The following is a 16,330-nucleotide window of genomic DNA, read 5'->3' as shown; positions in this document are numbered from 1 at the left end:
GTGGGCCGGGATGGTTTATTTACCTGCAGGATCCGCAGGTTCGGCCAATCGCAGCTCCCACTGGCCGTGATTCACCACTCCAGGCCAATGGGGGCTGTGGGAAACAGCGCGGGCCAAGGGATGTGCTAGCCGCCGCTCCCCGCAGCCTCCATCGACCTAGAACAGTGAACCGTGGACAGTGGGAGCTGCGATTGGCCAAACCTGCTGATGCTGCACGTAAACAAACCATCCCGGCCTGCCAGCGGATTTCCCTGATGGGCCGTGTGCCAAAGGTTGCTGATCCCTGCACTGGATTATAGACACACACAATTGAGGATTGCTAACTATCTTCAAGACATGACTCAATTTGGAAGATGCTTTTGCAGAAACATAGAAAACAATTTACTGCTAACTACAATACCCATGTGATACACTATTCTGAAAACACTGGTATTAGTTTTAAACATCGCAGTCCCTTTTTCCTATTAAATCTGACAGATAACAGCAGAAAGGAATTGAAAACAGAGATATATAAATCCATTCCTATAAGCTCTGATAGCCTGCCTAATATAAAGCAGGACCCGAAACAAGAGAGATGAGGGGGTTTTGTTTGGAAATTGAATTTATTCTGTATTTGAGAAACAAGGTGCTGAGACAGATCTGGAGAAGAAAGCTTTGTACACAGCTAAAGAACTTAAATGGGGCAGAGGACAAAAGACAATCACAGCTCCAAGCCATCATGATATTACTCACTGGTGCAAGCCATGGATGGAGGGTCTCTCTCAGATCTAAAGTAATTCTTCTCACACCTGCAGTTCACAGAACCATCTTCGTAGGTAGAGCTGTGAGGTGGGCATTTGGCACACTTCACATTACCAGCAAAGGCCTTGTAGAACCCAGGTCGGCACGCTGCAAAACAATGACATAATTTTAAATCTCATGGGTGCCTGGCTCATTGTAACATTCTGCCTTTATCATCATTTTGACATCTGTTCATACATATATCGCATTTTTGTATGTGTTTATTATCTATAAAATATGTACTTTCTTACAATGACGGCGCTGATGGCAATAGCCCTCTTGCTACATAGGAGTTCCTTATGCAAAAAAACTTAGCTTTATCTCGCATTTTGTGTGTCTCACGTAACACTATACTCCACAACAGGAGGAAGCAGTTTCTACTTTTCATTATCAAAGCTTTACTCCCCTCTCCTGCCTCCCCATCCTGGTTAATTTATAAAACTGGCTCTGTCATGCAAAGAGGCTAACTGTCACTCTCTTGCCAAGGCTTGCTTATGGAAGCAACACGACTGTAACCTATGTTTGTTCCAATAGCATGACTAAGCAGGCCAAAACCAGAAAATAACCTGCATGGTGACAGAACTTTTTCATTTCTGAAAGACTAAGCCAGGCTCAATGAACTGGCTTGGGTATCGAGTGAAGACCAGGAACTCTCATCAAGTGTACTAAAAGGATGACTTTTGCATTAAAACACAGTCCTCTAGGAGTGGTGCCAGACCCTGTATGAACTGCATCTGACAAACTCTATGTGTTGTTTCATTAACGTTCACACGCTCCAATTTCCCTCTTATTGCATTTGAGATGGATTCCGGTGCCATACTTGCCTCAGAAGGAAAAAGGCCCTTTTTAAAAAAAAAAAAAAAAAGACAGATGTGAACAATTAAGTAAACAAGAACATTTTACAAAATCCCCAACCAGCAAAATAATGCTGTTGCTTTCTCTCTGTCAAGATGACCTCGCTATTATCCCAGAATAAAAATACACAGATAAGCACCAAACTCTCCTGCTCATCTGTGATAGAAACATGGACTTCTCTATCTAAGAAATGCACCGGTCTCCAAATGAAGAGGTTTAGCAAATACTGTTGTCTTGCTGAAACTCTGCCATTCTACACAGACATCCATCCATTGAACAGTGGTATGCAATAATAGCAGCACTAACAGATAACATAGCAAAGTTAATGTCTTAGAACACGTTAGCTTTGCCATTTATTTTTTCCTATAATGGTCTGCATTAATACTGTCTAATGCACAGACTTTATAGGAAACTCCCCAGTATCTTCTAAATGGCATATGTGACAAAAAAGATATTCAAAAGCATTCTTTGTGACACAAAGAGAACACTTCTTTCCTGGGCCAGAACACCATCCCACCCTGTAAAAGTCTCTCTTGGGGGTACGTCCATAGCTGGGTTGGGGCCCCTTTGCCATGGCCAGTTATCACCACGGGGTCAGCCCAGTTCAAGTCCCAGACCCTTAGTCATTGCAGTGGGCCCCACCCTTGCAGGCGTGCTTAATTTATTATGGGTGGGGAAAAGCAAAAGTTCAAAGTCAACAGAGAACAAGCTCATCCTGGGGTCAACAACAACAAATGTATCAGTGGCACCAGAATGCGTGGCTAGCAGCTTTACTGGAGTCCTTAAGGCCAGGTAGCCGTGTCAGTCTCTCCTTATCAGGCAGAGCTGGGTCAACTCTGGTTGAGGGGATTCCTCCTGCTGCTTCTGGACCCACTCTATCAGTTCCCGTCTCAGGGCTTCCTCCTTCTAAAGCCCTCCTCCCTACCGTGCATGATCGGCAGGTCTGGAGTCACCCTCACACTGAAGGTTGGCTAGAGGGGACCCTAAATCCATCCCTGATTTACATGCTTATCTGAAGCCTGAATATGAGTTCATCAGCTCTAATATCCTGCTAAACTGGCTATCTTCATATAAAGTCAGTACAGTGTATGGGGGACAACACTATGTGATCTTTTGGGCTAACCCATATGCTGCCCAAATGTAGAAAATGAACACCAAGGAAAACGCATTGGAAAAAGACAGAATAAGCCAAACAATTTGTTGTTGTTTTTTTGTGTGTGTGGGGGGGGGGGAAGGGAAGAGGTATAGGGAATAGGGGAAGGTGAGAAAGTGGTCACTGTGGCTACTTTCTGTAGCTTAATGTTAAGACAGTTTTTGGATCAGACAAACTTGTTTGTTAGCTTCAGGACCTGAACAAGATAACTGAAGCATGTTAATAAGAAAAGAACCAGACAGCATTGAACATAGTTTGAGAAATATGACACATTCCACAAGAAGTCCTCCCCATCTCAGCCACCCTTTAGCTCTCCACAAACCTTACATATAAAGCCAGACTGGGTGCTGCTGCCGTATCTTAGCCATTAATATGTCCCAGAAAGAGACCCTAGATTTGAAAGATTTTTTTCTGTTAGCCTTATGAAATGGTCCCGTGTTTAATCTATGATGTGGAAGCCACCAGGCCGTTAATGAAAACAAACCTGGCAAGAATGACCTTGCAGGCAAAATTCACATGGCCTAGTAGCAATGACTGTATCTGCATAAACTTACATGGCTTTCTCCCTAGGGCTATGGCTTCTTGTGCCACCATCTGGTTAAGATTTTGGTGGTATGTGGGGTTTGGGGTTTTGTTTTGTTTGTTTGTAAATAGGAGTCAAACCTCAGTCCCCTCCCAATAAAGCTGAATGGACAAAAATATCAGAGCCACAGTGAGTCACTGTATTTTAACTCCTGTTACCAGAAGGCCACCACATTACTCCTGTGACCAGAAGGCCACCACATTATCCTATTTCTTGGCATAGAAAGTCATCAGCTGAGCCCTAAGAAGAAATTCAAAGTCAATGAAGACCTGATATCAGTGCAGACTTTAGAAGTGCTAGTTAGGGTAATTACTTCAAACTATGAACTCACACTATGTTTGTCATGGATGTATGTAGAGTGCATGTCCACCAAAAACTCTTTCTTCAAATGTAATTCTAGTTATCTAGTTCAAATGGTTTTACATAAAATCATTTACTTGGATTTGAGAACCATATATAAATAAAATAATATATTCTCTTAAAATAATGTTGCAAGGTCTTCCCTTGCAGTGATACAAGGGTTAATAACCTAAAACAGAAGTCCATATCATGATGTCATCCCTTCCATAAGACATAACGACAATTGCTTTTTAAAATTATTTTATTTACAAGACTGGTATCATCAATAATGTGATTACAGGTAACTGCTGGGGGTTGAAGTTACAATATAAGAATTTTTATTACAGGCATTTCCAAAACACCGACCATGTCATATCTAAACCATTGCTCATTTGTCATTGGTACATAAACTCGTGGGAGATATAAGTATATTTTTTTCAGTTGGAATGGAGACGGATGGAGGAGAATGAGGAGTAGAGCTGCTTTGTCACAAGGCTTCTCCCTTTTGACCCCTCAGGGGAAGGCCCATAGACCTCATTTAAGAAAAGAAAAGAAAAAAAGAATCAGGATAATGCAGGAAGCATCTTAATAAACCTAGATTAGGCTTTTTTCTTTTCTCCAGGGGAAGGAACTTCATTGTCTTTATGCTTTCTGTGGTGCTCTGCTATCAAACTATGAAGTCAGCAGTCAGAAGGGAAATGAGCTAGTTAGAACCCTGCTGTCCCTGAATGCCCTAGTGGGAGGATTCCGATTTGTTTCTTCCCCTTAGGCTGTCTTGCACTTTCTGTCTTTGTCTGTCAGACCAATTTCAGATAATTCAGTGCTCTACAACCCGAAGGAGAAGAAATGCAATTATTCTAAAAATTAAAACCTGGAAAGAGGGTGGGACTAAGGGGGATCACACCATTTTTGTATTTTTTTTTTGTCAGTTATTTTTGACATACAAGATAGAAAGTGAAATCAGTCATTTCAAGAGAGATTACTTTTCTGGTGTAAGTAGGATTGGACTTCTTTGGTTGAGAGAGCAGAGCTTGGCTCTTTGGGATGAACAGCACTGCATGGTTTCGGGCAGGTAGACAAACATACTGGCACATTCATCTTCACAATACTGTATTTTTTAGTTTCAAGAGGGACCCAGCTGTGAGCAGCATTTGCATTTATTTAAAATATCCTTCTACAGTTAATGTTTGCTCCTCACTGCCTCTCTCTCTCTCCACTTCCACATTCACTGTAAATTAGAGGTAAGAAGTACGTTATCCTTCTCTTTGGTTGCTTAAACCACCGTTAGCTAAAGCTTTACTGAGAAGAAGAAAAAAAAGGATATTGGCCAACCCTGAGGGGTTTTAATCTTTCAGGATTGGGCCTGTGTCCTGGGTTAAATGGATGCTGTGCCTGAGAAAATGCAGTGTTTCTAATCATTGGGTTAGGGCATAGATGTAGCCAGTCCCTGGTTCCATGTGTAACCCACACACCTTCCGAGTTTGGTGTTCTGTCCCTTCTAGTGGCACCGAGACCACTTAGAGAGAGAGTTAAATGAGTCTGCTCTACAGCCTTAGCTAACAGCCAGCTGGCTTTAAGCTCATGCGGTTGAGCTGGGTGGCCAACCTGTGGCTCCGGAGCCACATGTGGCCTTCAGAAGTTAATATGAGGCTCCTTCTATAGGCTCCGGGGATGGAGCTACAGGCGCCAACTTTCCAATGTGCCGGGTGGTGCTCACTGCTCAACTCCTGGCTCTGCCAAAGGCCCTGCCCCCACTCCACCCCTTCTCACCCCCTCCCCTGAGCCTGCCATGCCCTTGCTCCTCCCCCTCCTTCCCAGAGACTCCTGCATGCCACGAAACAGCTGATCAGGTGGTGTGAGGAGGGAGGGGGAGGTGCAGATTGGGGGGGCTGCTGGTGGGCAAGAGGCACTGGAAGTGTGGGGGGGGTGGAGCTGATGGTGTGGGGCTGCTGACATATTACTGTGGCTCTTTGGCAACATATATTGGTAAATTCTGGCTCCTTCTCAGGCTCAGGTTGGCCACCCTGCGGAAGAGGGTCATGCACTAAGCTCCAGAGGTCCTTGGTTCAATCCTGCCCACTGACGACCGGGGTCTGTCAGCGTTACACATGCACTTCCATCTACTTTCTCAGCTGGCTCTCCTCTTTTTCCCCCATCAGGTCCTGCCTCCTTGCCTGCAAAGGAAGGCAGCAGGAGGTGCAGACTGTACAGCAGCAGCAGGAATGAGGTCTTCCTTGTATGGATCCCAGAAGGAGTCCATCACCATTAGCCCATAATGGAAGACTCCTCTGAAGCATATGGAAACACTATACCTGCAGCCCACCTCAGCCCCATTGCAAGACTCTAACAGTGAGGAAGGAAATGTGCCATCCCTCCACAGTAACATTAATTTTTCCCATGCTTCACAGGTAATAACTATACCGTATCAACTTGGAAGCTCTGAAGCAGAAACCAATGCAGGAGCAAGTAAATGCATTGGGTTAGGGAGCAAAAGGCTCAACACATTGCAACTGAGTAAAGGAAGTTTTGTAAATGATTAAGTGGTAACTATACGCTGTGATTATCTGAAGGAACCCAGAAAATTAGGTGGCCAACACCTACTGAAGTACAATGGTAGCTGAGCATCTAACTCCCTTAGGCCCCTTTGACCATACACTAAAACAATATTTTAAAAATCCTCAAACGAGCCTCTGATCTCTTTTATCTCAATGTAAAACCACTGACTATTCCTCATATACTCCTATCTGACCAAGAGTATTTTCAGGACTAAAGTCCTGTCATATTACTAGATAGCAATTGAGTTCCTTAAGCAATAATTGTTGGGTCTGACAAAGAATGGGGAAAGTTAACTTAGTGAAAGTAAAACAGATGTATTTAGCAATCCAGGATAGTTACTGATAAAAGAAATGAGGCAGTCTTCAACTGCAAAGTGTGTTAACTGTGTTTGACTTTCAGAGGAAAACAGGGTCCTAATTAAGGGTTACATGGATCATTTCAATCTGAATTAATTTTAAATTAAAAAATAAAGCTGTTGGTAAATAAGGGCCTTTTAGTATTCAGCCCTTCAGCCCCTTATACACAGAGCAATATCACCAATTCCCAGCCATAAACACGAGCTAATGACCTGAACCAACACTGACTAAACAGATGATTTCCAGGCCCTGCTATTCCAGGCCTGACAGGGCCCATTTGCCTGTTCAAGGTCAAAGCAACTGTTTATACGCAAATTGAGCTGCACTCCACAATCCTACAGGAACTCCATTCTTTGCACTCTGAATAGAGGTAGAATGCTTTGAGGCAAGGCTGAAGCATTTCAATGAACTGGAAGTGGATATATACAGTCATTAAACACCATGTGCAATGGGCGGCATTTATAAAGTGATCAAGTGTTTCTTTTATTTGTTCCTCTACAGCTCAATAAAAAAGCCTGAGGGCAAAATGCCACTGTGGTATTAAAACTCAATGTTTAGAAAATAAGGGGATTCAATCAAAAACTGGTACGGCTCATAGATACCTTAACAACATTCCCCTCCACCTGCTCCCTGCCCCTGCCCCCCACATGCTTTAACAAGACAGGTGTCAGTAGCCCTGTAATAGATTTCAATCTCTTTCCTCTACAAAGAGAATGCTAATGTACCCCCACCCCCAGAGCAGATTGTGTTATGGAAGCCTTTCAAACCACTCCAGCTTTCAGATGCAGAAACTTGGTGCGGAAACTAGCAGCAGTCGAGATTCTCCAGACCTGCAGCTTGCTGTGGAACGAATGCTACAGAACATTTCACCTTAACTCAGTGGTAAATCTTAAACCTTTGGAATGTTCTTCTGACCCTTCGAAAATCATCTGTGCAGCTCTCTTGCACAATATGTATATTAATCTCACACTTCATTGATGACAAAATGCTGGCGACGGCACCGCATTTGCCATCGGTAAGAAAATAGCACAAAAAATGAGATGCAATGCAGTTCTCAGAATGTGATAATGAATGGCACAACACACCAGTATGTGATTAATCTCATAACATGCCCACGTACATTTTATTTTAATTATCTTAGGCATTTCCTCCCCTTCTCTGTTATTTCTGTCTTTCGGTAAAGAAGAGATTAAATCAGATATCAACTATAAATGAAGATGATCTCAACGCTGTGCATTTCACACTGCTGATGTCACACAATTACATTCACTTGGGAAATACAGAGGCAAAATATTAAAACAATGCAAAGGCTCTGGCTCAAACAAAGAGCAGGAAATTCAAAGTGAAGGTACAGATCCTGGCCTTAGTCATCCTGCTATACATTCCTGCTGCAGGTCATGCGCTATATTGACAGAACGGTGAAAATGGCTGGGTTTATCTTCCATTCTACTGTGGCATCCCTCACAGCCGAAAACAGTGCATTATAATGTAGATTTCCTGCAAACTCCCTCAGTGCTGAGAAACACTATTCAGCATCTCCCCTTGTACAGAACTATATGAACATTCACACAATATACAGAACTACACATGTGTGAGCTCTCTCTCTCTCTCTCTCACACACACACACACACACACACACAAAAGAGTCCCTCAGTAACCTCTTCATTACCTAGGCATAACAAACACTGGGATTAAATAATTACCTTGAAATTTACTCAGTATTTATTCTATCCTTACTCCCATTTAACTCAATGGGAGCTTTCTGGACTAAGGACTGAGCAAGGGAGTCAGAGCCTAAGTCAAGAACCCTTCATAGATACATGGTGATGAAGACAGAGCTGGATATCATCAACCTACTGAATATGTCCCACCCATTTGTCTCCTTGGTAACCTCATATATATGTTGAGCAGGAAAGGGCAACAATATAGTCCAGTGGTAGTCCATGGTAAAGAATACTCAGGGAAGGGGACAGCTGGCCTATAGCTACACTTCACAGAGCGCTGAGTGGGCAGTGTGGTGGGAGCGCCCCCAGCCCCAGCGCTCTGGGCGGGCAGCATGGCCAGAGCGCCCGCAGCCACAGCCCCGGAGGTGGCCAGAGTGCTCTCCACCCCAGCGCTGGGCGGGCGGCACAGTCCCAGCGCCACCAACCCCAACGCCAGGCTGATTGCGCAGCATGGCCCCAGCTCCCCCCCGCCTTGTGAGCACTGGCCCCAGCCTGCCTGTCCCAGCCTCTCACCACCAAAGAGTGGGAAGTGAACTAGAAGCAGGCAGGTGGAGGCCTGGGGGTGGAGCATAGGTGGGGCCACACCAGGCTGTTTGGGGAGGGACAGCTTTCCCTGGCCTATGCTACCCCGCTGTCCATGTGACAGATCTAAAATGATCACTACAGATATTTATGTTTCTCCATTGCTAAGAGGAAATAATCAACTAACACAGCCCATGCAATTTCTGTCCCCCCAAACCTCTAATCTTATTGACTGGGGTCAGGAAACCGAAGGACACAGGAAATTATTAGAGTTACCCTGCTAATAACCTTCTCCAAAAATGGGAGCTTTGGCTATTAACGGCTAGTTAGCCAGCCACAGCGTCAGTATCTAGAATTAGTTTCTGGAGCATGGGCCTCACAATGGCTTCTTGCGCCTTAAGGAAGTTTTCATATCTCAATCAACAGTTGACCTATTACTTCATTGCTGGCTTTCAACTGCCAGAAAGGTCAAGAGTCTAGGTCACAAGTTGTAGCACAAGGCTGTTCCAGCACCTCCATAACTCCAGAGGGAGACACAGACAAACACAAGCAGATTGTTCTGTTTCCCCAGCATTAGACGGGTCAATCTGAATCCAATCAATTTTGCCTGCAAAGTAAAGAGAACATTCTCCACAGAGAGAAAATCTCAAACCCAAAACCCAGCAGAGGGAGCAACATAGTCAACCTTAAAAAAAAAAAAGTGTATGCTTCCATGACTAACACCAGATCTGGAGCATGTCCAGCCTTATGAGTGGAATCAAAGTGAATATTCCATTGGTTTAGTGACAGCCAAGGAACTCAAGGATCTAGAGAAATCATCAGCTGCTGTTCCGGACTGTGAAACCACAAAACGCTTTTGGCTAGGTGAGTCCATTCCACTGTAGTGAGGAATCTGATCAGCTCAAAGAGTATCTCTGCAATGAAGCAATGACCCATGCACCAATATTAACCCTATTCTCTTTCCTTGAACACCCCAGCCTGGAAACCATACTATGTCTGGCTGAATTGGGATTGAGAGAGAGAGAGAGAGAGAGAGTTCACTTCCCCACCCATGCAAGGGGATGTATAGCACAGTCCTTACAGCATTGTGTAAATACACATTTTGGAACCTTTCAAAATATTAGATCCCGTTTCCTAATTATTTCCTTTTTTATTTACTTCCAATTTTATAATGCATTTTTTTCAACATGTGGTGCAAATAGCTTATAGAATTTCAGTTTATGACAAAGCAGGCTGGTTTTATAAGCTTTCTATAGACCCATCACTTTAGTATGTTTTTCCTTTTTTCAGGAAATACAAATCTGGGGATACTTCTTATTTTTATTTTTTGGAGCAGGTTAAAGGTGGGCCCGAGCCTGCATTCCTTGTGTATCCAACCCCCCTAGAGATTTAGGCCCTGTCTACAGGATGGGTGCTACAGTGGCACAGCTATGGCACTGTACGGGTGCTACTGTGATCCCATTTTGTAGACACAACCTACAATAGTGGAAAGCGTTCTTCTGTTGTGGCGCTTACCCCTGAGCACCATAACTATGTCGACCTACGTTTCAAGTGTAGACCAGGCCTTAGCGTAGTAATGCAAGATGAGGTGCTTCGTGGTGTCAAAACCAATTTTCTTCAAATTCTGTTACAAATCAAAAGCTTTTTTTGGTCAGGAACTTGGTAAGGCAACTTTCCAACCATAGCAAACTTTTTTATGGATGAGCTGGTTATACAGAAGTCAGGGAATTTACAGTGGGAATGATGACAGAATCTCAGTTGCTGAAGGGTGAACTTCATCACTATCAATAGTGCAAGGATTCAGTGCTGTGTGACATTGCAATGCCTCTAGAAAAATAACCTTTAAAATGAGCACTTTTCATATTTTACATTTGAAAGCTGCTGTTAGTGCAGAAAACATATTCCATAGCATTTAATCTTACCCATGAGTAAACTTCTGCCATTTACTTCCCACTTCATATTTCACAGTGATCTGTGACCTTAACATATTTTAATCAGATGCCTTTTAAATTGGTTTTACTCCCAGGTCAAGTTATTCAACAGAAACAATTCCTACCCTTTGTTTAATAACTGTTACTGGCAGACATATTAATTATATGTACATAAGAGATAGCTTTATCCTGAGGGAATAACACTGTACTTTCCAACTGTAGTCTGTAATAGCTTCCCATTATCCTTTGCAGATTTCTGTATCCTTTTTTTATGAAGTATATTATAACCATGATTGCTAGTAGCAATGTAGTTAAAATGCACACTGTCAATGATGGTAGGTTTAAAACTTAGCCCAACTGGAAAAAGTGATTTTGTTTGTGGGCACACATACAAATGCCTCACACTGTAAGGTTGGTTACATTTCAACCCACTTGCAGCCACTGTTTTCAAAAATATATAAATGTTTCAGTAGGAGGAGGAGAATTAAAAACTACAAACTTGATTCAGAAAAACAGTTAGGCATGTGCTTAATTCCATCCCTATTCAAGAACGCACTTAAGCACACATTTTGATGTCACTGACTTCAATGGAACTTACTTGGCTTCAAGGCTCTTCCTGAATAGGGATGCTTTCTTGAATCAGGGCCTGTGTGCTATACAGTAGGTCAAATTGTGAGCTTGCCAATCTTAGAATCTCTCACGCTCTGTTTCTTCAAACCGGTTTATCTTAGTCTGCTAGTGGAACATGAAATGCGACTTCCCAGTCCAAGCGGCATTGAAAATAATCAGTATGGACTTCAATGGGCAAAACTAATCACACACATACACAGACACACACACACACACACACATACATTTGGGAGTTTTAGATGCTTTTTGGCAATCAATAAAAGTCAAGAGTTTTGGTTAAAAAAAATAAAAGTACATTATAAGGTACATCTACTTTAGGAGGCACAGGTGTGATTCTCAAATACACATATTCATGCTAGCTTTCATTGAGCTAATGTTCTAACAACAGTACTGTAGCTATGCAGCATGGGCAGCAGCAAATGGCATACTGATCTGCCTGAATCCCCTGGGTATGTACATTCGCAGTCCAGCTAGCCTCTGCTTCTGCCCTCGCTGTCCTGGTTACACTATCATTTTAAACACAAAAGCTCAATGAGAGCTAGCGTGAGTATGTCTGTGTGAGCTGGTTAATCACACCCCTACCTCCTAGTGAGGACAGACCCTACAATTCCCAGAAGACAAACGAATTACGCGATCTTAACAGCTTCACAGAATACATGTTTTAAAAAAAACTTTTGTATAAGTGTGTGATAAGTATATGCACCATAAGGACTCCAAATGGGTGAGATAAGAAGGTGTTGCTGTGAATCAGCCTTTCTGCAGCTTTCCATGTGTATGGCAGAGCTTTTAGAGCAGGTCTTGCCCACGAGTCACTATTAACCTCATTGGTGTGAGGACACCCTCCACTGAGTGTGAACACAGGAAAATGTAACTGAAGCTCCATGGAATATGTAGGCCGTTCATTAAAACATTCTCTCAGCTATTTTCTTTCTCTGAGAAGATAAGTCAAAATGGCACGTGCCGATCCTCCTGGGATAGATTTAGCCAGTCAGTGAAAAACACATTTCATCATGTGACTAACGTGATCTATCAAGAGCAGCTTAAAAGAGTCATGCAAAAATTTGACACCAAAAATTCAATATAGTTTGCTGGCAAAAATATGTACACACTTTTTTTTTTATTAAAGAACACTGCATTTTTTAAAAAATAGCCCTGTTTCTACTAAAGTGAAAAACAAGGCAGGTGAGGTAATATATTTATTGGATCAACTTCTGTTGGTGGAAGAGAAGCTTTTGAAGAAGTTGGTCCAATAAAATATATTCCCTTGCCTACCTTGTTTTCTTGCAGAAGCAGGGCAATTTTATGAAAATTCACCTCATCTCTCCTGGGACTAACACAGCACACTAAGAAAGTAGACATTTTGACAGAATATTAATATTTCACCTAGCACAGGGTCTCACTAAGAACTATGTGTAATGATGAAAATCTGATGGTCCCTAATGATTCTCAGTGACCAAAATTGGTGAATTAGGGATTTCTGATAAAAAGGCATTCTGATTCAGGGGTTTGGATGGCTCAGGGACTTAAAGACAGTCTCAATTACCCATGTTACCTAATCATGCAGATCCAGGCCACGTCAGTAGTGATTATTATTAACAACAATACTGTACTTATCATAGGAACACAGAAATTGCCAGACGGAATCAGACCAAATATCCATCCAGTCCAGTATCTTCTCTCTGATAATGGCCAGCACCAGATGCTTCAGAGGAAGGAGGAAGAACCAGGCAGTAGCAGATGTGGGATATTCTGCACCCATCTTTTAAGTCTCATCCTTATTTCCAATAGTTAGAGACTGGCTTACACCCTGGAGCATATGGCTTAATATCCCTTCCAAAAATATCATAATTATAACAACTCCAGATATTCTTGTTATCGCTATACATGTTTAATCTTTTTTTGGATCTTACTAAGTTCTTGGTCTGAACGACTCACTGTGGCAATGAGCTCCACAGTTTAAATAATATCCATAAAGCAAAAAAGTATTTCCTTTCATCTGTTTAGATTTTCCCACCTTTTAATTTTATTCACTGTTCCCTTGTTTTTGTTACAAGCCAGGGAGAATAGACGCTCCCAATCTACCTTCTCTAGACCATTCGTTATTTTATATATTTTTTACCATGTCTCTTCTTATTGAACTCTTTTCTAAGGTAAACAGTCCCTAACTCTTCACTCTCATTTTAGGAGAGTTCCTTCCTGCCCTTGATTAGTCTCATCAGCCTTTTCGGAACCCCTCTCTACTTCTGCAATAATGTTTTTGAGATGGGGCCCTCAGTACTGCACAATGTTCCGCATGAGGCTGCACCACTGATTTACATAAAGGCATAATAGGTTCTGTATTACAGCCCACTCCATTCCTTATGTGTCCTAATATCTTGATTGTATTTTGATCACGACTGCACGCTAAGCAGATGTCTTTGCTGAGCTGTCCACAATGACACCCGGGTCCCTTTCTAACTTAACCGTGTCAGGTCAGGAACCTTGTAAGGTGTATGAGTAGTTTAAATTTTCCCTCCAATATACATTACTTGGCATTTATTGAGACATAGCTTCATTCCAAGGCTTACCACATACACTAATTGGAGGTAGGTAACCATTGTTGTCCCCATTTTGAGATGGAGAAATTGAGACAGAATGGATAAGTGAATTTCCCAAGGTAACACAGTGATAGGACCAAAAACCAAATCTTTTGAATCCCAGTCCTGCACTTTATCAAAAAGCTGTTTGGTGAGTTGGCTGGAGTTGAGGGGATCTCAGTCCAGTTCCCAGCTGACGTGGGAGCACTACTGCAATTAGCATGAATTAGTATTTTTATTTGTAGCCTCAGCAGAGCTGTCAAGTTAATTGGAAAGGAAATGTAACAAATATCTTGCCCCTTCGAGATATTCTTTTAGATCAGGTTTGAGGCACGTTGATTGAGCAGTGTTGCTTCTGCCCATGCTGAATCTGTTCTTTGCATATCAATAGCGGGTTTCAGTTTCTTGGGGCTACTAATCTGGTACCTAGAATTCCAAATGACATTTTATACTGCCTTGCTACTACTTAATGTCTACCAGCCTTCATCTCTCTCAAAACTATTGCCCACCTCCATTGCTCAATATACTGTATCAGACTAAACAGATAATTCAGATTGAAACAAAGATTAAAAAGCACTTGCTATTCTAACAAATCTTTAAAACAAAAACACATACATGCAAGAGTAAATAGATATCATCTGTGTTTTACTGTGTCCCCAAGGATTTGGAGTGGGTACACAGAGATGTTTCAGTGATTGCTTAAGAGGAAACTTATTCTCAAAAGTAAAGATGTTGTCTTCACAGTTCATCACTCTTCTCCCAAGTCCTTATTTAATAGGCTGAATTTTCAGTCTCCTGCTGGAACTAAAACTTGAAAATTAAACACCTCAGGCCTCCAGGGACAACTCTAGGCTGACAGTCTTCTGACCACAGCTGAAATGAATAGCTCAAGGCCACTGAAAAGCTACCATACCACACAAGCATAATATTCAAGCATTGTTAGTTATATTTTAGCCTTTATTTGGATTTCCCTGGCTTTTGTGGTTTGAAGACAGAATCTTGTAACTTCTTAACATGGGTTTTTGTTTGCATGAAAAATTCTCTAGCATTCCAAAGTATGTAGTTTACAGACATTTATGTTTGTGTGCTATAGCCCAGAGAGCTAGCTTTAGCATTTATTTTATCAGTAATGCAAGCAACCTACATGCCTGTATCCTGTAAAACATTGGCTTCAGCAGTTAGCATAAATTTTGAGTCCTATGGACTTTGGCACAGATAAATGGCCCAATGTCACCCTTAAGTTTTGAGGAGTGTGTTTAAGGGGAAGTTTATACATAACACCAGGCAACCACAGGAATATAAACTAACATCAATTTTTGGATATTTTAGGATAGGAACATCCGCAGATGTCTGACCACAAGAATGCCCTGTCTATTAATTGACTTATATGATAATAAGTTGAGATCATTAATATACTAAGCTGTAGGAGAAAGGCACCCCAACATTAGTAGGGTGAAGGAAATACAAATAAGGACGAGGGGGAAAATCCCTATACTGAATATACATTAGGCTTAGTGGTGGTAGCATAACATATTATGTGTGCAGGAGGAGGGGAAGATTCAGGATGATGCCCACCAGTGATGGTGATAAGGAAGATACTGGCTAACATTTCAGGTTGTTCTGCAAGGGATGGTGAGAGTATATAGATGTTCAAATGTACATTCTGTATTATCTAAATCAACTTGCTGGGGTAGAGTGTTTGTGACTTCGCTAACTGTATTAATAAACTGTTACAAGTACAAAAGGTTCCTAAAGTCTGATTGTTGTAAGTGTACACATCACGGGCTTGATCTTGGGACAAGAACCTATCAAACCTCAGAGTGATAACTGGGAATTGATAAGTAAATCAATTAATACACAATCCATAGACCAGGCAACACTACTCAGCAAAGAATGGTAGAAAAAGGTGGCAAAAAACAGTTGTCTCTTCACTCACTAGTTTATGACCTTGTGGCAACACAAAGTAGAACACCTCAGATTTTTATGTAGAAAATAGGAGGAATCAGATGGGATACATTTTATAATGCACGCCTTGAAGGCTTAACATTTCATCTATCCTGCAGAAAAGGAGATTGAAAAAACAAAACAAAACCTGACAGGAACTCAGTGCTCTTTAACAGAAATTACTAAGTAGGGCTGGAAAATCACCAGTAGGACAGAGGGAATTTTGGGTTTTCAGGATTACATTCTATATGTTTTTATTTTTTTAGTCAATTATTAAGACCCATTTTTTCTGCACATACCGGGCCAAATTATCTCCAGATAGCGGTTTTCAACCCTACTGGAGCAGAGCAAATTTACACAACAACAAAGCTTGTGCCATTT

General features: G+C 41.9%; 1 protein-coding gene across 3 annotated transcripts in view; it reads right to left on the bottom strand.

Moving 5' to 3' along the window:
- Positions 1 to 16,330, bottom strand: part of EPHA3 (EPH receptor A3) — a 318,256-nt gene that overhangs the window by 111,031 nt on the left and 190,895 nt on the right. For all 3 annotated transcript variants that reach the window (XM_034791240.1, XM_034791250.1, XM_034791261.1), the window contains exon 4: positions 733 to 888. In XM_034791240.1, the coding sequence (XP_034647131.1) occupies positions 733 to 888 (156 nt within the window). The remainder of the gene's footprint in view (positions 1 to 732; positions 889 to 16,330) is intronic.

The sequence above is a fragment of the Trachemys scripta genome, chromosome 1 (assembly GCF_013100865.1).
Source record: "Trachemys scripta elegans isolate TJP31775 chromosome 1, CAS_Tse_1.0, whole genome shotgun sequence".
In the NCBI taxonomy this organism is placed as follows: domain Eukaryota; kingdom Metazoa; phylum Chordata; order Testudines; family Emydidae; genus Trachemys; species Trachemys scripta.
Note: the sequence above shows the minus strand (reverse complement) of the source record. Positions and strands in the feature narration are given on the sequence as shown.